Genomic DNA, 22,043 nt, shown 5'->3' with positions numbered 1-22,043 from the left:
AGAGACGTTACTGGACGAAAATGCCGGCATCTGCGCCATGCCACGCGCTATCTCGACCCACTGCCGAAACGAACGCACTGTACATTTTCACACAAACCAAATTTTACTTCTCTGTGTGAGCTGAAAGAAAAAAGTGTAGATCGTACGTACAATATAACGTTGCACATCCTATCTCTAGACATCAAAATAAATTAGTGTATTTTAATTTTTAAAAAAACTAAACTTTATTATTAATTAAATAATTACATAAATTAATTAAATTATTTCCTCAAGTTTGGCTCTCGTATTCACTCATCTGGAAAGACGACTGCATCGTAATTGAAACTGAAAAGATGAAATAAAGGTATATGTATTATTTTTGAAAAGAGTGTACACATTTCATACATACGTTACATATGTGGGGACAATATGCAATTGTATACGTTTAGGAGTAGTAAACTTAGCGACAGCCAATATGGTAGCCGCTAGTGTTAATTATTGACTCGGACGAACTCAACACGGACGGCCACCAAATTCGAGTCTTGACATGGACATGCCGTGGCGTGCCCAGGATTTTTCGTATCGGGGAGAGCTATATCTTCTTATTTTAGCAATCACCTCTATATATTACCATGTATTCCTGTTTGTGACGTTCTCTTATTTTTTTTAAAAAAATAAAATACTTGGCCAAAGAGGGCTGCCCTTTGGGCACGCCACTGTGTACGTGGGTATTCCTTAGCGTCGCTTCTTCAATTCAATCTAATCATCATTCATCCTAGTCCTCGTGATTAGCCAAAATTTGCAGAAAAGAAGTAAAATTAAAGACCGTCAATCAATCAATTCATCAAGATGTGAAAACCAAATACGATTCTAAAACAAAATCCGAAAAAAAACTAAATATGCTGACCAAGGCAGTAATTTATTTTATTATAAAAACATAAACTAAACGTAACGTTTCAACCTTCTAGCAAGGTCTTCCTTAGACTCTGCACTTGTACTTGGTGCAGAGTCTGAAGAAGACCTTGCTAGAAGGTTGAAACGTTACGTTTAGTTTATGTTTTTATAATAAAATAAATTACTGCCTTGGTCAGCATATTTAGTTTTTCATATCATGGAAACAAGGTGTTATAACCGAAAAAAAATTATGTGCATTACATTTTATCAAGTTAAGAACTGTAAATTACTTCATTATGTACTAAGAAAGCATATAATACAAGGAATGGTCTAGGTTTGCTTGTAGGCTAAGTGATTTCGTGTGGTCGGTTGTTGCATTTTGGATATATGCGTAGTGCAACACTGCTCCACAGGCAGGAACGGCGCCAGGAAAAAGTGACTGCGGGAGCGGAAGGGGGGCGACAAATATTGTTGAGGGGCAGTCACATTGAAACGCCCGAAAACACTATACATAAATATAATAGTATATAAATATATAATAATGATACTTATATTATTATTAATAATAATAATAATTATTATTAGCTATATATGGTGTTTTGTGATTGTCCTTTATTCAGAGTGGACGTTTACTCCCCAAATTTACTTCTTGATTTTGAGTTTATCTCCACATAATTCGCTTTAATAAAGGCATTAATTATTTTTTCTATTCGTGGGAACTGCCGCAGGTTGCGTTGTCTCTAGTGGCCTATTTCAGTATTGGAAGACATTTATAATTTTATAATTCGTCTTTCTTGAGATGAAACTACTGATATAAATATTCAACTTATAAGATAATAATATAAATGACGAAAAAAAAATTGGAAGAGTTTAATTTTCTTGCAAAATAAACATGACGTTGGAAGAAATTAATCTTCTTAAGTATTAGGAACAAGGAATGTTACTTAGCCAGGACTTGACATATCTTCTCAATAGAAAGGACAGCCAAATGAGGCAGCTGGCATCCTGTTTCGAGCAAAGCATTTCAAAGGTTTCAAACACGAAAAGGTTATTTTACATGCTACACTGGAGAGAATACAACTAGAGTGTGAACCTTGTGAAATGCCAATTTATACTTTCCTAGGATTTCGAAGAAATCTAAATCCATTAAGTGGAGTACTTTCGTTCCATCTTCGTAACGCTGAAGAGTTTTGGGCAAAATCTGCGTTTCATCTTTCAGGGAAATATTATGACAGGAATGAAAGTCTGAAAAGAGTTAGTTATCTCATAATTCAAGAAATATTCTGACCCTGGTGCACCGCTCACTCTACCACTCCAACGTATGTTTGTGCTACACAATTACAGGCACCTATGGAGTTCTTGGGAAGAAGTTCTTCGATTTTGATATGTACGAGAAAAAGCGAACCTGCTTCTAATGATTGAAGATGGGCAAATTCTAAAAAGCGTTCTTTTACCTGCCCGCGATACAAATATCTGCCCTGTTCCTTTCTCACAAGGTGTTTTGTTTCATCTGACATCAGTGCGAATACTTTCGCCTCTTCCACTTCCTGGCTTATTTTGCTGAGAATATGTGTGGACGTTACGCAGATTAATTTGTTTTGAATATAATTTTGAGTATAATTTGCATTTTAAGGTTCAAGTTCAATACATTTCCGAATAATATCCCCTCATTTTGAAATTAACTTCAAGAGTATCTAAGAAATTCCCTTTCCTAAGGTTTGCCTCAGACTCATCATCTCGAACATCAAGGCCCTGAATAGTAAGAAACCGCGATGCATCCACAACAACTGACATGTAGTGTCGGCTTTCTTGGATCACTTTTGGTCCCGGGTTCGATACCCGGTGGAGGCACTTTAAACTGTAGGTCCAGTCCCGATTAGCCTTAATGTGCATAAAGTGGACTAAAAACACCAAATCTTGAATCACATTTGAATGTATTTTACTAAATAGCGTTGTCACTAACGTCCCACGATTAGAATAATTTGCCCATACTACAGATGATGTTTTATGGTCCTCAGAATGTTCATGACGTTTTAAAACCATCCACATTCAACGCTTTTTTCCAGTTCTTAAACTGGTTAAAACTTAGGTTAATCGCGACGATTACAGGACATAAATGAATGAAGAAATGGCCTATGGCCAGAAGGGCGCTCGAATCTTGAACGAAAGTCAGAAACACACACACACACAATAAGCAGGAAAAGTGATATCATGCAGAATACACGACTTAGAAATAGTGAAAATCGTCATACTCCTAGAATTGAACTCTCTTATTATTCGATATTCCATTAACTTCAGTTGGGGGGAGGGCGGACGGGGGGATGTCTAACTGGTGGGCGCCCGACCCCCCTCTCGCGTCGTCACAGTCCACAGGTATTTTCACTTTACGTTCAGATTACATCAGTTGCATGCCTAGGGTTTTACGTTGGGGAGAATTATATTAATATTCAGGCCTGCGATTTTCCAAATGTTCCAGCATTCCAAGTTTCTTTACGAATGTCTGGCTAAAGGGAGTGTTACAACCCCACCAACCCCTGTACATCAAGGCACAATACCCCTAATTGACATCCCCATGAGTGTCCAGAGAGTTCGAAAAGAGACAAAATGCCAATATACAAAGTTTGTCAGAAAAGTTCCAGGACTGATTTTTTAAATTCTTTACCTGTGATATACAAACACAAGAAATGAGTGTTATTCAATCACCTGATATGTTTTCTGAATAGACATGGCCTTGGAAGTGTTTCCATGTAAACTCACTAGGTGACAGGACAGGGTAGCAACCCACTGTTCGGTTTGTTGGTGCATTTAGTTGGAAGTTACACGAGTGACGTGGATTCCGAGCAGAGAGTTAACATTAAATTCTGCGTTAAGCTAAGAAAAACCCTAGTTAAACATGGAATATGATACAGGAAGCGTATAGTAACGAGGCATTATCGAGAAGCCGTGTCTTTGAATGGCACAAAAGTTTTCGGGAGAGGAGAGATTCAGTGCAAGACGATCCCAGAGTGACAAAGACAAAATGTTGATTGCATTTTTTTGATGCTAAATGTTTGGTGCACCATGAATATCTGCTTGAAGGAGAAACGATAAACCAAAACTTTTATATTGACGTCCAGAAATGTTTGCGTCAAACAATTCGGCGGCACCGTCCTGATTTGTGGATATCTGGACAGTGGTTCTTATTGCACCACAATGCAAGGCCCCATACTGCTTTATCAGTTCAGGAATATCTGGCCAAGCATCATATCCCTGCTCTACCACATCCCCCATATTCACCCGAACTGTCGCCACGTATTTTTTTTTTGTTTCCCCGTGTGAAAACGCCACTGCAAGGAAAACGTCATTAAGATATTGCAGCAATCCAAATGGCTCGGTGGCGGCTGTGGCAACGGTGGCAGCTGTGCATAGATAGCCGAGGGTACTATTTTGACAAGACCTAGGACCATTAGTTCGTAAGTTAAAGAAATTATTTTTACGAGCTCAGTCCTGGAACTTTTCTGACAAAGGTTATATACATACAATATATACCATATATATATATGAAATCTAACTACAGTATATTATTATTATTATGGAATTTGCTTCATGTGATTGGGTCAGGGGTCTCGGGATCAAATCTTGGCCTGGGCATGGGTATTCATCAATTTCATTACATTATCACTCATCCCCATCTTTGCAATTAGCCAAAAGTGGCACAAGAGCGAAGTGAAACAAACTAAATCAAATCAATCAATCATGTGATTAAGCCCCGCGACAGGTTAACCTTGCAGCAACTTTTTGCATATATAGACCCACACGTGCGCGCAGAAAATAGTTCCGCTGCAATACTGCGGATTTTCTCACTGTCTGTGATATGAACAGCTCAGCGGTTAAGGTGAGACTGAGACGGGGATTCTGAGTGCCGCTCTAGAGTGAATTGATACATAAAACCTGCTGCAAACTTAACCTGTCGCGGGGCTTAGCTATACTATTTTTAAATCGCGAAAATTGTGGAAAAGGTGTCTAACATCTCTAAGAAGTTATTAAGTGTCCTACTTCTTGTTTCTCACATTAGTCTAACCCACATATTCCTAGAATACCCGCGCACAGACTGACAAGAAAGGTATATAGCAACTTACACTCCGTTCGGCGTATAAATGGTGTACTTGGTTCCTTGGGGTCCTGCGACAGTGTACTTGACTTGTCCGGGCCCTCGGATGGTGTACGTCGTCCCGTCCGGCCCTGTAACGGCCACAGACTGCGCGTCGCTCTTGGATCCGGATCCGAACCCTGGTCTACCAGCGTTGCTCGAGGCCTCGCTGAACGCTGCCGCCACCACGATGCCACCTGGGAGAGAAATGGTGAAGCTCTTGCTGGACGCTTGACTTCCGGCGCCAACACAGCCGTTTCCGGTTGACGAGGAGCTGGAGCTCTGCGAACCTGCGACGGCCCTTTTGTATCTGTCGTCATCCGCCGTTGTTTTGTTCTCAGACGTTTCGGCATCGCTGCTGACCAAAGCTTCAACAAGGGCTCGAATGGCCTTGCGCTCCACTTCGTCTTCTTGATCGTTAGATTCCTGCTTCTTGGACACAGATACCTGGAAGGCTGGTTGCTGGACGATGTCATTCAGGTCGTCCAGCTCTGTCTTTCCCGTCACTTGCTGGCTTTCTTTTGACGACTCCTGTCCCAAAACGTCCGGAAACAGAATATCAAACGGACTCCTACCATGGGTGTCCTCTCGGTAACCTGAAGTCAGACAGTAAAATATTATTACAAGGCTATCCTAAATTATAGTCGACGCGCTAACTACGTTAACGACCGGCTGGCTTTGAAGTACACGGAGAGCGCCCACCAGCTGCAACAATCACATTCAATGCACAGCGTTGCCACACATCTACTCTACGCTACCTTGTCCCTCCGCGCACAAGCACCTTCCCACGGTCTCCACGTTGAAGTTGCAAAGTACGGCAACAGCGTATCCGCAGTCATGTGACTGAGACTCCACGTGGAGTAGACGAGCAGAATGACAGCTGCGCCCATTGGCTGAAGGTTGAGTGTGATTCGACGAAAACAACTCGACTGCTATTTATCCCCACCCACGTTCGTGGCGGCGGCATTCTTCAGTTATTAATAACGAATTAAACGCGTGGACTATAGAAACGGTCAGTTGACAATTGTCATTGTTAGGAACTTTTTGAAAAATACATGGAGATCCCTACAACTTTGCATCGTGTATTCCCTTCCGATTTTCATCATGATCATGCTCGTACACACTGTCCAGGGAATCTCTTGAGCAAGAGAACAAAAACAAGTCTCTGCTGAAGTAGAGGGGCTCGACCAATGAACGCGTTGGAGGGGAAGTGCACGGAGGGGGGAAAAGGTGGCTGTTGCCACCAACCGTTTGCAACAGCGCGCATTGCTTTGCCCCACCCACTCGCTTTCTCCTGTCTCTACCGTTATGCGCGGCCTTGATCCACAAATTTCAGATATAGACTGGGAAAACTCGACTAGATCTCGAATTCAGTATCTGTCATACCGTGCCATTGCTCTACCAACTGAGCTACCGACATTTATATGTAGTGCATCTCCTGTGTGTGCCTGTTCGATACCCGGTGGAGGCACAAGTGGTTCGGATACAACTTTAAACTGTAGGTCCAGTCCCGATTAGCCTTACTGTGCATAAAGTGGACTTAAAAACACCAAACCAACCAATCCTGTGTGTGCCAAATTGTACGGTTGTATATACCACTCTGGAGGAACTAGGCACCGTCGACATCATTTGTTTCAAATGATACAGATCCCTTTGGCGGAATCACTGACAGACAATTCCGCACAGGTAGAACAGCTGGCAGCGAAAAATTAAGCGATAACTGGGCTTGCTCGGTAATGCAGATGGTATGTCGACCTCCTTGGCTGAGTGGTTAGCACGACGCGCTACGATCCCAGAGACTCTGCTTCATAATCCTGTGTAAGACATGGATCTGTGTGTTTGTCTCTCCTGAATGAAAGGGTAGATAATTGAGTCAAATTGATAGGAGAAGGCGAGAAAAGAAAAACAGGAAAACTAAAAAAAAGTTGGAAGAGCTAAGGCATGACATGCCAGACTCTCGGGTTCGAGTTCTGGGCGAACCTGCGTTTCTTGCTGAAATTTCTATGCGTCACGCTTGTCTGGTGTGATTTTCGTTCATATAATATTTCAAATTAAATGTAATCACCATCCGTAACGCATTAGAAATAAATCATCGTTCTTCATTTGTTGACAATCGCAACATTTTAAAAACTTTCTTCCTCCGAATATTCCCGCCGAAATGTACACTGTCTCTTATGAAGTTTTGCCGTTTGGGGCGCTCATATCATGGAGGACGAAGTTTCAATTTGCCGCGGTTGCGAGGAGACTCCTTCTACCACTCTATGCATATATTCTATCTCGTTGGTTCGAACGTTTATCTGTACCTAGTAGTTTCAAAAGATGTCGGTCCGGCCTGGACTGACGCCATCAATGTGCACACTTTTTGAACACACCTCGTACATTTCGGAATTTGCAAGAAAGAATCCAACACTTGGTTAACAAAAAAGCGAATATGGTTGCAAACACTGCAAGGAAACACTATATAGTAACGATGGAGTTTAGAAAGCTATGATCGCTGATAGAGAGTTTATTCAGGCCTATGGAATACCATGTTCGCAACCTCCACCCCCCCTTTTTTTGGTGGCAAGGTACTGCAATAAACTAAACAAATATTTTGTGAATTTACCATTTTATGCAGGAAGACGTCCACATAGACAAAATATATAAAGTACGTTAAATAATATATTGTAAAATTAAGTCGAACTTGATCGATACGTTAAATATTCTTATGGTCAATTTCTTTGAGGATTGTGGCGAGGGTCCTGCCCCTGCGTACTGGGTGGCTTCAAAGGGCTCGGAAGGGCATGAAGGGACGCAAACTAGAGGCGAAGACCTACCACAGGAGACCACTGGTACACTGTAAGTACCTTAATTTGTTGATATACGTTTCGGGAAAAAAATATCTGTATTGTGTTGCATAATTTAAAATATCCTAGGAATGAAAGTCAAACAGAATAGGACAAAGAGAAAGGAAAAAGGAAATCGAGAGTGAGGGAAGGGATGGAAACTAGTACGAGAGAGAAGAAAGTGAGGAAGAATTTGTACCGCGTGGCTACATACATACAGGATAGAAAAATCTCTCTTTTAGGGGGTAATTGTTGGAGCAATTTTATTAACAGTTACTTTACCATACTTAAATTGTTAACTTGAAAATTTTTAACCATGGGGAAGAGCTAAATTTGGCAACTCTGTTTTCAACTATGTCTTCTCTGGATACTAAGGTAAAAATGTTTTCGTGGAATCGTATAAAGCAAGGACATTAGGCTTCGTTCCATGCTAAATTTGGAACATCCAAGCTTTATTGTAAATCATAATTTCTATTTTCACGAAGAATTCGGTATTTTGGGTGGATTGCTGCATTAATTTGGAACGTGGTTGTCGAGTATAATACGAAAAATGAATGATCAAAGCTAACTTCTAGTTTCATTACGTTATTTGTAATAATGTAAATATATGAAGACTTCTATTATGGACCCGAAACATAAAAAAAGATAACACGTAAGTCTTCATATGGATTCGCGGTAGGGCGTCTGACGTCCAAGCGGGAAACCGGGGTTAGATTCCCGCGGTTCTTGCTCTAAGGACAGGATTTACCCGGCCTTAGCAAGGCATGCAGCATCACTGGTTCCCCTAACCTCAACGCTTTAAAAAAAAATGGCCGAGATCGAGTATGTGTTGGACCCTACCTACCCCCACATTCCCCTTATATGTGCCTTCATGGCAGGAACAAAATGCACGGGGGACTTTTACTTAACTTTGTCTTCATATATACGTATATTACAATCAGTGGCGTTAGGAGTTAGGAGGGCGGTTGCTCCTTGAGAAAGTAAACTGTCTTTGGCCCCACGTTTTGGCACCAAATCGCCGCTATTGATTACAATTAATGATCATTGCTTGTGTATAATTTGTTTGTAAAGAAATTTCCAACAGAAAGTAACTGTAAAATAACTTACATTTACTGAGTTGTTTTTCAAAATGAGTAACTGCAACTCGGTTGCATTTTGAACCAAGTAGCTCTAACCATGGGCGTCCGGAAGGAGGGGCCATGCCCCCCCTGGAAAATGAAAGTCAACCAAAAAATATGTATTTGACACATATAATTTCATTTTAGCCACAATAAAATGTGTTAATTATTGCATGAACACCATAAATTCAAATTAAAGCAATGTTTTTTATGGAACAACACTATTTTTGGTGAAAATTTGCCTTCGTTTGCCCCCCCTGGAAAAAAATACCTTCCTTGCCCCTCCCTGGAAAAAATCCTGCGGACGTCCATGGCTCTAACTCGGTTACTTTACGGTGTATGTAACTAAAAAATATGCATTTTTTTTCAAATAATGAAACTAGAGAGCTTGCTTACCTTGGTGTAGACTCTCAGCAACCCCTTGACAAGCAAACAACGAAGCAAACACGATATTTAGCAAATAGAGACTCTCCATTTTGTTGAACCCTCCTAAGATGTTCAGACACTTCGTAGTGGATGTTTTGAATGAAGATGAGCACAGTTGAACAATGACAGCCTATGTCTTCGGTTAAGAGCGAAAGGGAAAGTAAACACGAACCGCAAACGAACCCACCCACGTAGTGACGCAATCACAAATAGGCAGATCGGAGCACCAAAGGCCACAGGATTCTAAGATAGTACACTGGACGTATCGTGAAATCGAGCATTGCACAGGTTTCAATTGGTGATGTTCGCACGTTGTAACCCTGAAAGGAGGGAAACGTTGCTTTTTTCGTAAACAATTGACTGTCAAGGTTGACTTGCAGCGCCAGGTGAGTGGCAGTTTCAAGCAAGCCACAAGGGATAAACATCTGTGTCGGTCACACCTCGAAAGATACAAGGTCGTTTCGTTGACCTAGGCCTAAATACCACTTCGGGCTTAACATTAAGTGGCAATTCAAATGTAACGGATTTTCCAGATGAGCTGGAGCGAATAATGGTGTTAATGCACTGGACTTTTGTTTCGAAACCCGTGAGAAAATAGTGTAAATATAGCGTCAGGTACTGTAAAGTCATCATATTTCTTAACGGATGTGTGGAGATAGAATTCCTGGCGGGCTTCATGTATGTCTTGTGGGTGGAGATTTCTGAGATGGGAAAACCCTAAGTCTTCAGAATGAATTATCCTTGGGAAAACCAATCTGAAGCAAGATTGACGTTTGCATGTTGTGCGATGTGTGATTTTCGGTATTGCACAGAGATTTGGCACAGTGACCCACAATTTGGTTTTCCTTCGACGTACGTATCTCAGATTCCGTTCTGTTAACCAGAGACTTTCTATTTCAACAAGCAAGCAACTTGGGGCCTAACTTTGGGGGGGGGGGGTGTCAAACTTGGGACTCAGGGGCGCCGACTTGTCAAAATTATTGGGGGGGGGGCCTCTGATCACTGAAATAAATTAATGAATGACTCACTCTGTCCCTTTTTAAAGTTTCGGCCTCAGTGTTCGGAATCCTCAAAAATAATAAAATTTTCATTTACAGTTCGAATGCAAAATGTCAATTGTTCACGGATGGATATGTCACAAGTTTCGTCAACCATAATAGCAAAATATTCCCGACTTTTCATATCTGCTACCACGGAGCGCAAAACAGATCTCCCTAATATATCAATGATCTCGTTCTGAATAACATGCAAGAGCCATTTGTAGCCCGAACGTCCCATCCACTCTCCTAGTTCATGCACATCTTCTTTTGAAACTCTTTTTAGTAAAAATGTTAACAATACTCATAATTACATACTTAGTATATAGTAATAAGTCATGTGTTTTGCTGTCTCTGGTCATAGCCCCCCAAAGTTGATGGTTCAGCAGTCTCAGACTCCCAAAATTGATGGTATAGAACATTTCAAATGTGTATTTAAAGTTAAGTTCATGTGGCACAATTCAGAGTAAACGTTACAAGAGAAACAAAATAATACATTGGATTATCTTAAGCAAAATTATTCGGGTGGCTCTGTCCCCACATTGATAACATTGGGGGGGGGGGATCGAGCCCCTCAAGCCCCATGGAGTCGGCGGCTATGTTGGGACTTAATTTTGGGGGTCAGAATCGAACTTGGGACTTAATTTTGGGAGCAAAATCAAACTTGGGACCTAACTTTCAAGGGCAGAATCAAATTTGAGACAAACTTTCGAGCGCAGTATCAAACTTGGAACTTAACTTTCGGGAGCAGAATCAAACTTGGGACTTAACTTTCAGGGGCAGATTCAAACTTGGGACTTAACTTTCAGGGGCAGATTCAAACTTGGGACTTAACTTTCAGGGACAGAATCAAACTTGGGACTTAACTTCCAGGGGCAGATTCAAACTTGGGACTTAACTTTCGGGGGCAGATTCAAACTTGGGACTAAACTTTCGGGGACAGAATCAAACTTGGGACTTAACTTTCAGGGGCAGATTCAAACTTGGGACTTAACTTTCAGGGGCAGATTCAAACTTGGGACTTAACTTTCGGGGGCAGATTCAAACTTGGGACTTAACTTTCGGGGGCAGATTCAAACTTGGGACTTAACTTTCAGGGGCAGATTCAAACTTGGGACTTAACTTTCGGGGACAGAATCAAACTTGGGACTTAACTTTCGGGAGCAGATTCAAACTTGGGACTTAACTTTCGGGGGCAGATTCAAACTTGGGACTTAACTTTCAGGGGCAGATTCAAACTTGGGACTTAACTTTCAGGGGCAGATTCAAACTTGGGACTTAACTTTCAAGGGCAGATTCAAACTTGGGACTTAACTTTCGGGGACAGGATCAAACTTGGGACTTAACTTTCGGGGACAGGATCATACTTGGGACTTAACTTTCAGGGGCAGATTCAAACTTGGGACTTAACTTTCAGGGGCAGATTCAAACTTGGGACTTAACTTTCAGGGGCAGATTCAAACTTGGGACTTAACTTTCAGGGGCAGATTCAAACTTAGGACTTAACTTTCAGGGGCAGATTCAAACTTGGGACTTAACTTTCAGGGGCAGATTCAAACTTGGGACTTAACTTTCGGGGGCAGATTCAAACTTGGGACTTAACTTTCGGGGGCAGATTCAAACTTGGGACTTAACTTTCAGGGGCAGATTCAAACTTGGGACTTAACTTTCAGGGGCAGATTCAAACTTGGGACTTAACTTTCAGGGGCAGATTCAAACTTGGGTCTTAACTTTCGGGGACAGAATCAAACTTGGGACTTAACTTTCAGGGGCAGATTCAAACTTGGGACTTAACTTTCGGGGACAGAATCAAACTTGGGACTTAACTTTCAGGGGCAGATTCAAACTTGGGACTTAACTTTCGAGGACAGAATCAAACTTGGGACTTAACTTTCAGGGGCAGATTCAAACTTGGGATTTAACTTTCAGGGGCAGATTCAAATTTTGGACTTCAATACTTTGCTACTCACGTCCCAGGAGGTTAGGAAAAGTATCCTTAATTTTAAAATTGAGCAACCTGAAAATTTGGGGGAGGATGGATCAAGTCAAGAAATGAACATCACTCAATGACCAAAATTGTTAGGTGCTTCGGTTCTGACCAAGGCCGGCCGTCGGATTTTTTTCTCTGGGTTGGGAGGGGAAAGCAGTACTCAAAGTTATGGGGATACAGGGTGATACTATCTTCCCAGTTAACGAAATTATCATAAAGCATACCCCTACTAGGATAATTTGCATAGGTATCCCTCCAAGCACTGCGTTTTCTCTATGTTGATCAGTACAAGAATCCTCCACCTTTCGCCAAACTGGGCCAAGAACGCCCTGCCCCGAACTAGAAATTTTCCACTGGGCGCGGCGGAGGGGAAGGGGGGGTTAGAGTATGATTTCACATGTTGTCATCACATCAGTCATTAAAACTGATTATCATTAATGTTTTACAAATCTTGAAAATACCGTGGCGGCGTTGTTAATTTTGCCTGTAGTATTATATGGGTGTGAAACTTGATCCCTTACATTGAAAGAGGAACATAAATTGAGAGTATTTGAAAATAAGATCCTTAGGAAAATATTTGTACATAAAAGGGATGAGGAGACAGGTGAGTGGAGAAGGTTGCATAATTTAGAACTACATAATTTGTATTCATGTCCAGATATTCTTAGAATGATTAAATCAAGAAGACTTAGGTAGGCAGGCCATGTGGCACGAATGGGAGAGGAAAGAAGAGTTTACAGGATTCTTGTTGAGAAACCTGATGGTAAGAGACCAGAAGGAAGACCAAGACGAAGATTGAGGGATAATGTTGAGATTGACCTAAAGGTTATTGGTAGAGATGGAAAAGAGTATAAAGATCTTGCTCAGGATAGGGACATGGAAGGCCTGTGTTGCTGCAGCCATGAACCTTCGGGTTCAAGAAGGCTTAGGGAGTTACTTAGTTAGTTAGTTGTTGTCCAGTTCAGACCTGAGTCCACTGGATTCGTCTTCCGTTCCACAAACAACTATGATCTTGTTGACGAACAGCTCCCTCTTTGTACTATTTCATGATGCATATATACCAAACAGAGACCACTTAATCTTTTGTGTTTTCAAACTACAATTTCGGGGCCTCCCTGATGGTGGAGTGTTAGCTTCTTTGCCTTGTAATCAAGGTGTCCCGGGTTTGATACCCGGTGGAGACACACAGTGGTTCGGATCCCACTTTAAACTGTAGGTCTAGTCCCGGTTAACCTTACTGTGCATAAAGTAGACTTAAAACACCAACTCAACCAACCAACAATTTCACTATTCTAATTATGTGAATTTTTCTCAGAAATCTCAGGGGGGCCATTGGTTATGAGTTCAAGTCCCAGCCAGGCCACCATCAACTTTTATTTTCAGAGAAAAGCAATGTATTTATGTATTTTTTCTGAAATCAGTACTATCCCCTCTACTATCCTAATAATAATTATTACTGTGAATAAATGAATATATGTATCAAATATATAATTTTAGGTTGGCTTTAATTTTCAAGGGGGGTGTGGCCCCCCTTGATCTTCTGGGCATCCATAGATTAGTAATGATTAGAGGCATGGAAATTTCGTTTTTGACGAAAACACGAAATATGAAATAACATGCTGAAATGTTCATTTTTCATGTTTCTGAAAGGTGCGAGTCGCATTTTTCTACCCTGTTTTGTCACGAAATAATGCGAAATGAACTGCAAAATGCGAAATATACTCTTAAACACGAAATTTACTGTTTATATACCGACGCGACACTTTCTGAAGTCGAAGTATCCTGTGAGTTATGCAATTAACGGAAAATTGATTAATTCTGCTGTAAATATTTGAGTAGCAAAAATGGACCGCTTTACACAGGAAGAAACTTAATACTCTGGTAACTACATAAATGTGCTATTAGAAGGGTTAAGTTTTTTTTGTGTAATAACTGCAGGTTTTAAATCAAATTTAGGATTATATTCACAATTTTAAAACCAAAATGTCATTTTATATAGCACTTTTGATGTGATTATTCACCGCTATAACACCGAAATTTTATTTTATTTACCGCTTTTGAACCCGAAATCGACTCTGTTTTTGTAAATAAATTCTGCTTTTTTTATTTACCAAAAATATGTACCTCTAGTAATGATATTCTGCACCATATACACTGACAGGAGAAAACAATCTTAGATTGAAGAAGATAACACAAGATCAGGTGAGCAAGAAACCCTACTTAGAGAAGCTAAGGGAAGAAGAAGAAAGACAAAAATTTGCAGAAAATTTCTAAGGAAACTATACTAAGTTTAAAGCTAGTTGTAACAATAGGAATGAGATGTGGGATGGAATAAAAAGTTGCTTACAGGAAGCAGTGGATGAAACAATAGGCTACAGGGAAAGAAAGGGAAAGTATAAAGAAACCATGAATTACTGAAAGTATGCTGAAAAAAATGGAGGAACAGAGAAAATGGAAGAATGTAAATATGGAAGAGGGAAGAAATAATTACAGGATACTGAATAACCAGCTAAGAAGAGAAACTGACAGGGCAAAAGAACAATGGATGAAACAAAAATGTGAAGAAATTGAAGAACTGGAAAAAAGAGGAAGGTATGACTTGATGTATCGTGAAGTAAACTGCTTGGGCTCCCAAAAGAAGAAACGGAAAACAATGTGGATGATAGAAGACGAGGGAGGATGTGAAATCACAGACAAAAAAGGAATATCGAATGTGTGGGGAAAGTACGTTGAAGAGCTCTACCAGAAAGAGAATCGCCCAGACAGTCTGAACGTAGAAAATGAAGACGACGTGCCTGATGATGAGAAAGGATACTATATCCTGAATGAAGAATTTGAGCAAGCACTTAAAGAAACGAGGAATGGGAAAGCAACGGTCACTGATGAAATTCCTTTGAACTAATCAAATGCCTGGGAGATGAAAAAAGAGAAATACTGCACTTATGCAATGAAATCTATGAGAAAGGGGATTGGCCACAAGATTTCACAGATACTGTTTTGGTACCTCTGCAGAAGAAAAGCAATGCCAGAAAATGTTCCGAGTACAGTCAGCTTGATATCTCACTCGACAAAAAATATTCTAAGAATTCTGAACACACACCTATAGCTCGAAAGTCAGTGGCGAGTTAGAGGAAGAACAGTTTGGTTTCAGGAAAGGAAGAGGTACAAGGGATGCAATTGGTTTACTGAGGACCATTGGGGAAAGATATTTAGAGATAGGAAAGGAGGTGTTTGTAGTATTTGTAGACCTGGAGAAAGCCTTTGATAGAGTGAATTGGGTTAAACTTTTAGAAATTCTGAAGAAAAAAATGGTGTAGATTGGAAAGAGAGAAGACTTCTAAGCAACTTATACATGAATCAACAAGTTAAAGTGAGAATAGGAGACGAATTGACAGAAGGCTGTGAAATTGGAAGAGGAGTACGACAAGGATGCTGCCTATCGCCTACTTTGTTTAATATCTATTTAGAAGATATGGTGAAAAATTGTTTCCAGGGCACAGGAGGTGTCAAATTGTAAGGAAGAAGAATAAACTGCATAAGGTTTGCTGATGACATGGCATTATTTGCTGAGGATGAAAGCACCATAAATAGTATGTTAGAAGAGTTAAACAGCAGCTGTGGGCAGTATGGGATGAAGATTAATGTAAACGAGACAAAGGCAATGGTTATAGGATGGAAACCAAGGAATATTAATGTGAGAGCAAACAGTGAAAGAATTTAGCAAGTGGATAGCTTCAAGTACCTCGGATGCACTATAAGCAGTGACATGAGCTGCAACCAAGAAGTGAAAATGAGAATCGCAATAGCAAAATAAGCTTGCAATAGAAGAAATAATGTTTTTTGTGGACCCATGGACATAGGTCTAAGGAAGAGATTAGTGAAATGTTTTGAGTGGAGAGTAGCACTATATGGTGCAGAAACCTGGACGTTGAGAAGAAATGAAGAAAAATGACTCGAAGCTTTTGAAATGTGGACATGGCAAAAAATGGACCGTGTAAAATGGACGGACAAGGTAAGAAACGAAGCTGTACTGAAAAGCATTGGTGAAAAAAGATCTATACTGGAGACCATCAAGAAGAGGAAAAGAAACTGGTTAGGACACTGTCTAAGAAGGAACTGCCTGCTAAGAGATGCCTTAAAGGGAATGGTTGAAGGAGGAAAAGTCCGTGGAAGAAAGAGATATCAGTTTATGGATGATATTAAATTAACTGGGTCGTATGCTATTACGAAGCATAAGGCAGAGAATAGGGAAAGCTGAAGATTGCAGTGAAAAACCTGCCAATTAGGCAGAAAACAATGAATGAATACACTGAGTAAGCACACATTATTTATTTCCATAGGCCCTTGCTTGGAGGGCATGGAACCAAGTCACATGCTGTCGCATCGCATAAATAAACTTGTAATATGTATTTGTAAAAAAAAAAATGGATGAACCATGGAGGTATGAAGGGATGAATACTCCAAAGGTTTCGTGTTGGTGCCATCCCTAGCTGTGGTGATGTAATATATATATATTTTGACCATTGGGGACCTATCAAGTGAAAGCTTTAAGAAGCAACTACAGAATAGAATTTAACTGGCCCTTCCTTGAAACTTTCTGGATCCGCTAGTATCACCAAAATAAAGCCAATGTCACACGGTACTGAGGTCATTCTTCAATTCCAGATCGACTTCCAGCTTCCTCACTTCACAACAGTTTGAAAGCTTTCTCATGTTCTGTTCCCGACAGGATTAGAAAGTGTCTTCAAATCCATCCTTGAGACCATAGCACTACCAATCAGAATTGAGAAGCTCACTGGCCAGCTGAGGAAGATGGAAAAGAAGGAGAAGAGCAATAGGTGTTCGACTGCTTGTTTCAAGGTAGCTTTGGTGCTTTTATATTTGATCGTGTGTGTGCTGTGTACAGCACTGCAGCAGTGGCAGGGATTACTTCCCCCCACGCTATGCTAAACCTTATCTACAAAGGGAAATATACTGTCTTTACCCCCTTCCCCCCCAGTTTTGGAACTCAATCGGCGTCACTGCACTGCAGGAAATAAATCTGTAGTGTTGTAATGATATATAAATTACGATTTGTAAATAATGCTTCATAGCTTTCAAAGTAAATGTCACAATAAGTATGACTAAATAGATGCCAAATATGATAAGCTTAATGTAAATGCTGCAGTTTTCTCATTTTCAATATTGCTGTAAAGTTTATGTAGTTTATTTTAGAAGATACAATCCCTATCGTAATATATGGGTAATGCAACTTTATACTAGGCGATTACCCTAACTTGAAATTTTAGTGTTGAGTTAAGAAATACATGTTTCTTGTAGCCTACAAATGAGTTTTTCCTGTCTGTCTTGCAGAATTAATTAGCAATTTCCTATTGCTTAATGTGGTGTATCAACTCAAATTAAATTTGTCATATGCTCATTCACATTCACTGCTATGGACTACATATGGTGCATTTTTCAACAGTGCGAATATTATTCTCTTATTCCCTTATTTTCCCTCTTCTTCAACAGTTATTAGCACATAAACTTGTGAAGTGGTATATTGTGTTTCTGCAGTCAGCCATTTTCAAGATGGGAGTTTTTAAGGATCATATGAGAGTCCTTTTGCTGCCTTTGTGAACTGAAAATGTAAACAATCTCATGGTAGTTACAAGCCGGAGGTCGATCGGGAAGTGAGGATTCCCTAAGTACAGTGTGGGATTGGCATAAGGATAAAATACCAAAACTCTTGAGTCACTGTTCACACCAAAACCAAGCTCACAATACATTTGGCTGGCCTCTTCAAATAATATAACGTTAAAGAAAATTGAACTGTGCACAACTGTGCACTTTATGGAAACAAACATTAGTTTAAAATACATTTTAAAAATGGTATATTTTTCAAAAATCTGAGAAAAATCACAACTAGATTTGACATTAGAACATTTTTATTACAATAAACTTTTACATACAATTTTGTCATAAACAATATATTATCTTTACAATATGTACAAAAATGGCTTACATATTTTCTATTTTAAAAATTGCTTTCTTGTTCTCTCTCTCTCTCTCTTCCCATATACATATAATTATGACTTCATAATAGCAACAATATTTTGTTGTTGTTGTATTCTCCCAATTTTTGTCACTTTGGGAATCACAAGTTTATTTGAGAAATTGTCATAGTACATCTTTCCATACAATTCAGGAAATGATGTTACTTTTCATAAACTTATAAAGGTAAAGCATTTAGTATTATGATTGTATGAAATAGATCATGGTAAGTTATATAATTTTCTCAGTTATCCATGCTTCTACATCATTACACGTCTTACAATATTCTGCATAGAAGACATGTAAGACTGTGTGCCACCAAAGACTTTCATGAATTGTTATCAGGGGCATAGCCAGAATTTATTTTTGGGTGGAGCCAAACCTTTGATAACAAAATGTAACTTATCTACATTATCTTCTGTTTGCAAGTTGAAAAAAGTTCATTACAAAATTATCAAACTGTATGAACATAATTAACAAATTCACACTGATTGCTTATACAGTCAGAGTTTTGCAAGAAATCTAAATATCCCTGCAACTTTGGCACATCCTACGTTCCATGAATTTCACAAATCCAAAAAAACAATCTTCTTGAGGTACATTGCATTTCTGTATAATGAGTGATATTTTAAAATTACTGATAGAACTTTTGACAATTGTCATCTGTCACTGAAAAATAAGCTGAATAAAACTATAGAGCGACTACAAACATAAGAACCTTCGACCAAAATCTTTCCTTCCCCTTCATCCGTTATCCATTCAACTCTGGCAGTAAGGAAGAATGCTCCACTCTGCCCCTCCACTCCACAAGTGGGTGGTTCAGCGCAGGTTCTCTTGAATGTGGTCCCACTATAGATATGAGTTTTCATTGTTTTTTGTTGCGTTTGTCACTTCATCTGTTTTCATCTATTCACCCTCACAATCATAATTAACCTAAAGAAGTGAGACGTAAATTAACCTCCAAAAAATATATAGTGAATGTCACGGCTTATTTATGGATTACAAATGAAAATTATAATTATGACATAGCTGCATAGGTAATATTGTAGTTCAGCTGCCACTTTTACAAAAAGTATTACAATAATTCTGTTCCATTACACTTGAAACTGTGTTTTCAGACCCACATCATATGATTTTTCCAACAGTACTGTGGAGTTCGTTAGAAAGATGGGTAAAAGGAGTAGTAAGTTTTTTTCCATTAAATTTGATTGTATTTTGATATGTGCTCAGTAAGATACCTTTTCCTTGAGTTCTCTGATGACTCTTTCATCTACTAAAGACTTCTTTCACATTGGCCTTCCTGATGGCATTGTCACCTTGTGATCAAGGGGTCTCAAGTTTGACAACTGGTGGAAGCACATAGTGGTTCAGATCCCACTTTAAACTGCAGGTCCAGCCCCAATTAGCCTTTATGTGCATAAAGTGGACTCAAACTCGAGTGCTTTCACCTTTCGATTTTGTATCAGGCTCTAAAATGCATTCTGCATGTAAGGTGTTGCCTCACACCAGGCTTCAGTATCTTGTTTGAACTTGTGGAGACCAGCGAGTCCTTCATGCAGTGTGAGCTTTACACCTGTACACCAAACCTCAAGGCCAGTGAACAGCAGATCAGGAGTGGGGAGTCACTTGCATTGAGAGGTAAAAAATACCATGGGGGAACCATTTCCTGTATCTTATGCCATGATTACAATGCAATTCTACACTGTTAATCACAAATCAGATGACAAGATGTTTCCCGCTGTCATAGTGGTAACGTTGTCTCTGTGTATTCAAGGTCGTGCGCTTAATTGCTGCAGTGGTTCGGATCCCAGTTAAAACGGCAAGCCCAGTCCCAATTAGCCTAAAGTGTACGTAAAGTGTACTTAAAAACAAAACTCAAACATCTTTTCGGTTTCAAGCATCCAGGTGAAACATATGTCTAAAATGAAAATTAAAAATATGCAACAACCTCAGAGGAACAGAGCTTGCTAAGCAGCGTGTTTCACTGGGTGGCACATGATCAATGCATCACATCCCATTGTCATTGTTTTCTGGCTTTCAAGACAGGAGCCCACTACTACTACTTTTCAGGTAGCTCCCCAATTGTCCTCATGATGCTGGGTAATCATTGAAATTTTGGTGGCTCCCACCAGGAATCGAACCCACGACCACTTGCACCAGAGGTGAGAGTGCTATCCATTTGGCTATGGAGGAGTCCTAGACATGTGTCTAGGATACCTTGGGAAAACTTGCAAATCTAATGATTTAATGAAATAGTGGCAATCAAACAGAAATGCATTTTCGTACCACTTACGGAAGATTCTTTTCCCATTCATTGCTTAATGTGTGACATTTCTAGGCACCCTAGAAATCTTCTAAAACACCTCGTATACATGTTGCATAATAATTATCACAGAAACCTATTTTGATCAGTTGTTCGCTGACATCTCCTTCATTTCTTCCTCTTGGTTTGGGGAATTTTCATGCACGAATATTATGCTGCTAGCTTTGTGCCAGACTACAATATCCACAATGAATGCAAACAACAGTATTCCTCCTGTCATGCCTGAAAAAATATAAAAGAAAAAGTGAGAACCACAGTGTGAATATATCCACTTAATAACATATCCAAAGCTAAAGGTGCATGTCACAGAAGTTAGTAAAGAGGATTTAGGTGGGAGTAAAAGCAATGCTGAACCTCACCCACTGAATGATGATTATTATTATTATTATTATATTTTAGATTCAAATTAACATTTTCCTTATTGAAGGACGAGATTCAGCCTGTGACTGTTCTCCCACCTAACCCAGTTTATACATTTAACTAGTGCACATAAAGCAAATAAAAGAAAAATGGCTACAAAGAAAAGAACAACGACAAAATAAAAAATAATGAACAAGACACACAAAAACGAAAAGAAAAACACACATTTCCACAAACACAAACACATACATACTAATCATTTCTGAGCAAGAGGTTCACAAAAGGATATTGAGACTGATGTACATTATGCTAGTTTTGTGAGGTGAGATAGAACAGTGCATAGATAAATATTACAATATAGTAGGGCTGTGCGGGACTGAATTTTCTTGGTCGGGATAGGATTTTTTTTTAATCCCGACATTCGGGATGGGAAAGATTTGCAATTTCCCGAAGCTCGAATTCTACACGTCATTTTTGCCTTCAGTGATGGTTTATGCATTTCTGGAATAAATACTAACAATTTGCGATAACTTCCAGATAATTGCAATGCAGAAAAAAAACGAGAATTTACGACTTTTGAAAATGACCATTCGGTTTTTCCTGATGCTCAGCATCCCGAAAGTCGGGAAGTCATTTCCCGAAGTCAGGATTGTGATGTTTTTTTTTTTTCCCGATCCCAGTCCCAACACTTCGGGATCCCGCACACCCCTACAATATAGTTAAAGATTTGTCAATGACTGGAGAGGCTCGTATCCAGTTTAAGATGTATTGTTTAATGCTATTCGTGGGAGCTTGAACGGAGACTCTGCCCATATAGCAGATAATAGAGATGTTTCAAAAGCACTTAAAAAATTCCTCTGTTTGCCCACACCAACAAATTCAGTAAATTAATATTTGCGGATTGTAAAATACTCAACCATAAATAAGAA

At 39.7% G+C, this 22,043-nt stretch overlaps 2 protein-coding genes across 6 annotated transcripts in view; both read right to left on the bottom strand.

Annotated features, from left to right (window-relative positions):
• Nucleotides 1-245: 245 nt before the first annotated feature.
• Nucleotides 246-9,713, bottom strand: LOC145991615 (uncharacterized). Its single transcript, XM_083127677.1, has 3 exons — nt 9,342-9,713; nt 4,992-5,598; nt 246-324 (listed from the first exon to the last, which is right to left on the bottom strand). Exons 1-3 carry the CDS (start codon nt 9,418-9,420, stop codon nt 288-290), a joined length of 723 nt encoding a protein of 240 aa, XP_082983803.1. The 5' UTR covers nt 9,421-9,713; the 3' UTR covers nt 246-287.
• Nucleotides 9,714-18,313: 8,600 nt separating this feature from the next.
• Nucleotides 18,314-22,043, bottom strand: part of LOC145991267 (solute carrier organic anion transporter family member 74D-like) — a 150,316-nt gene continuing 146,586 nt past the window's right edge. For all 5 annotated transcript variants that reach the window (XM_083127239.1, XM_083127238.1, XM_083127242.1 and 2 more), the window contains exon 11: nt 18,314-20,976. In XM_083127239.1, the coding sequence (XP_082983365.1) occupies nt 20,840-20,976 (137 nt within the window). In that variant the 3' untranslated portion in view covers nt 18,314-20,839. The remainder of the gene's footprint in view (nt 20,977-22,043) is intronic.

Source organism: Lepisma saccharinum, chromosome 8 (genome assembly GCF_977018435.1).
Source record: "Lepisma saccharinum chromosome 8, izLepSacc3.1, whole genome shotgun sequence".
In the NCBI taxonomy this organism is placed as follows: Eukaryota; Metazoa; Arthropoda; class Insecta; order Zygentoma; family Lepismatidae; genus Lepisma; species Lepisma saccharinum.
This window is presented reverse-complemented; position numbering and strand designations above follow the sequence as displayed.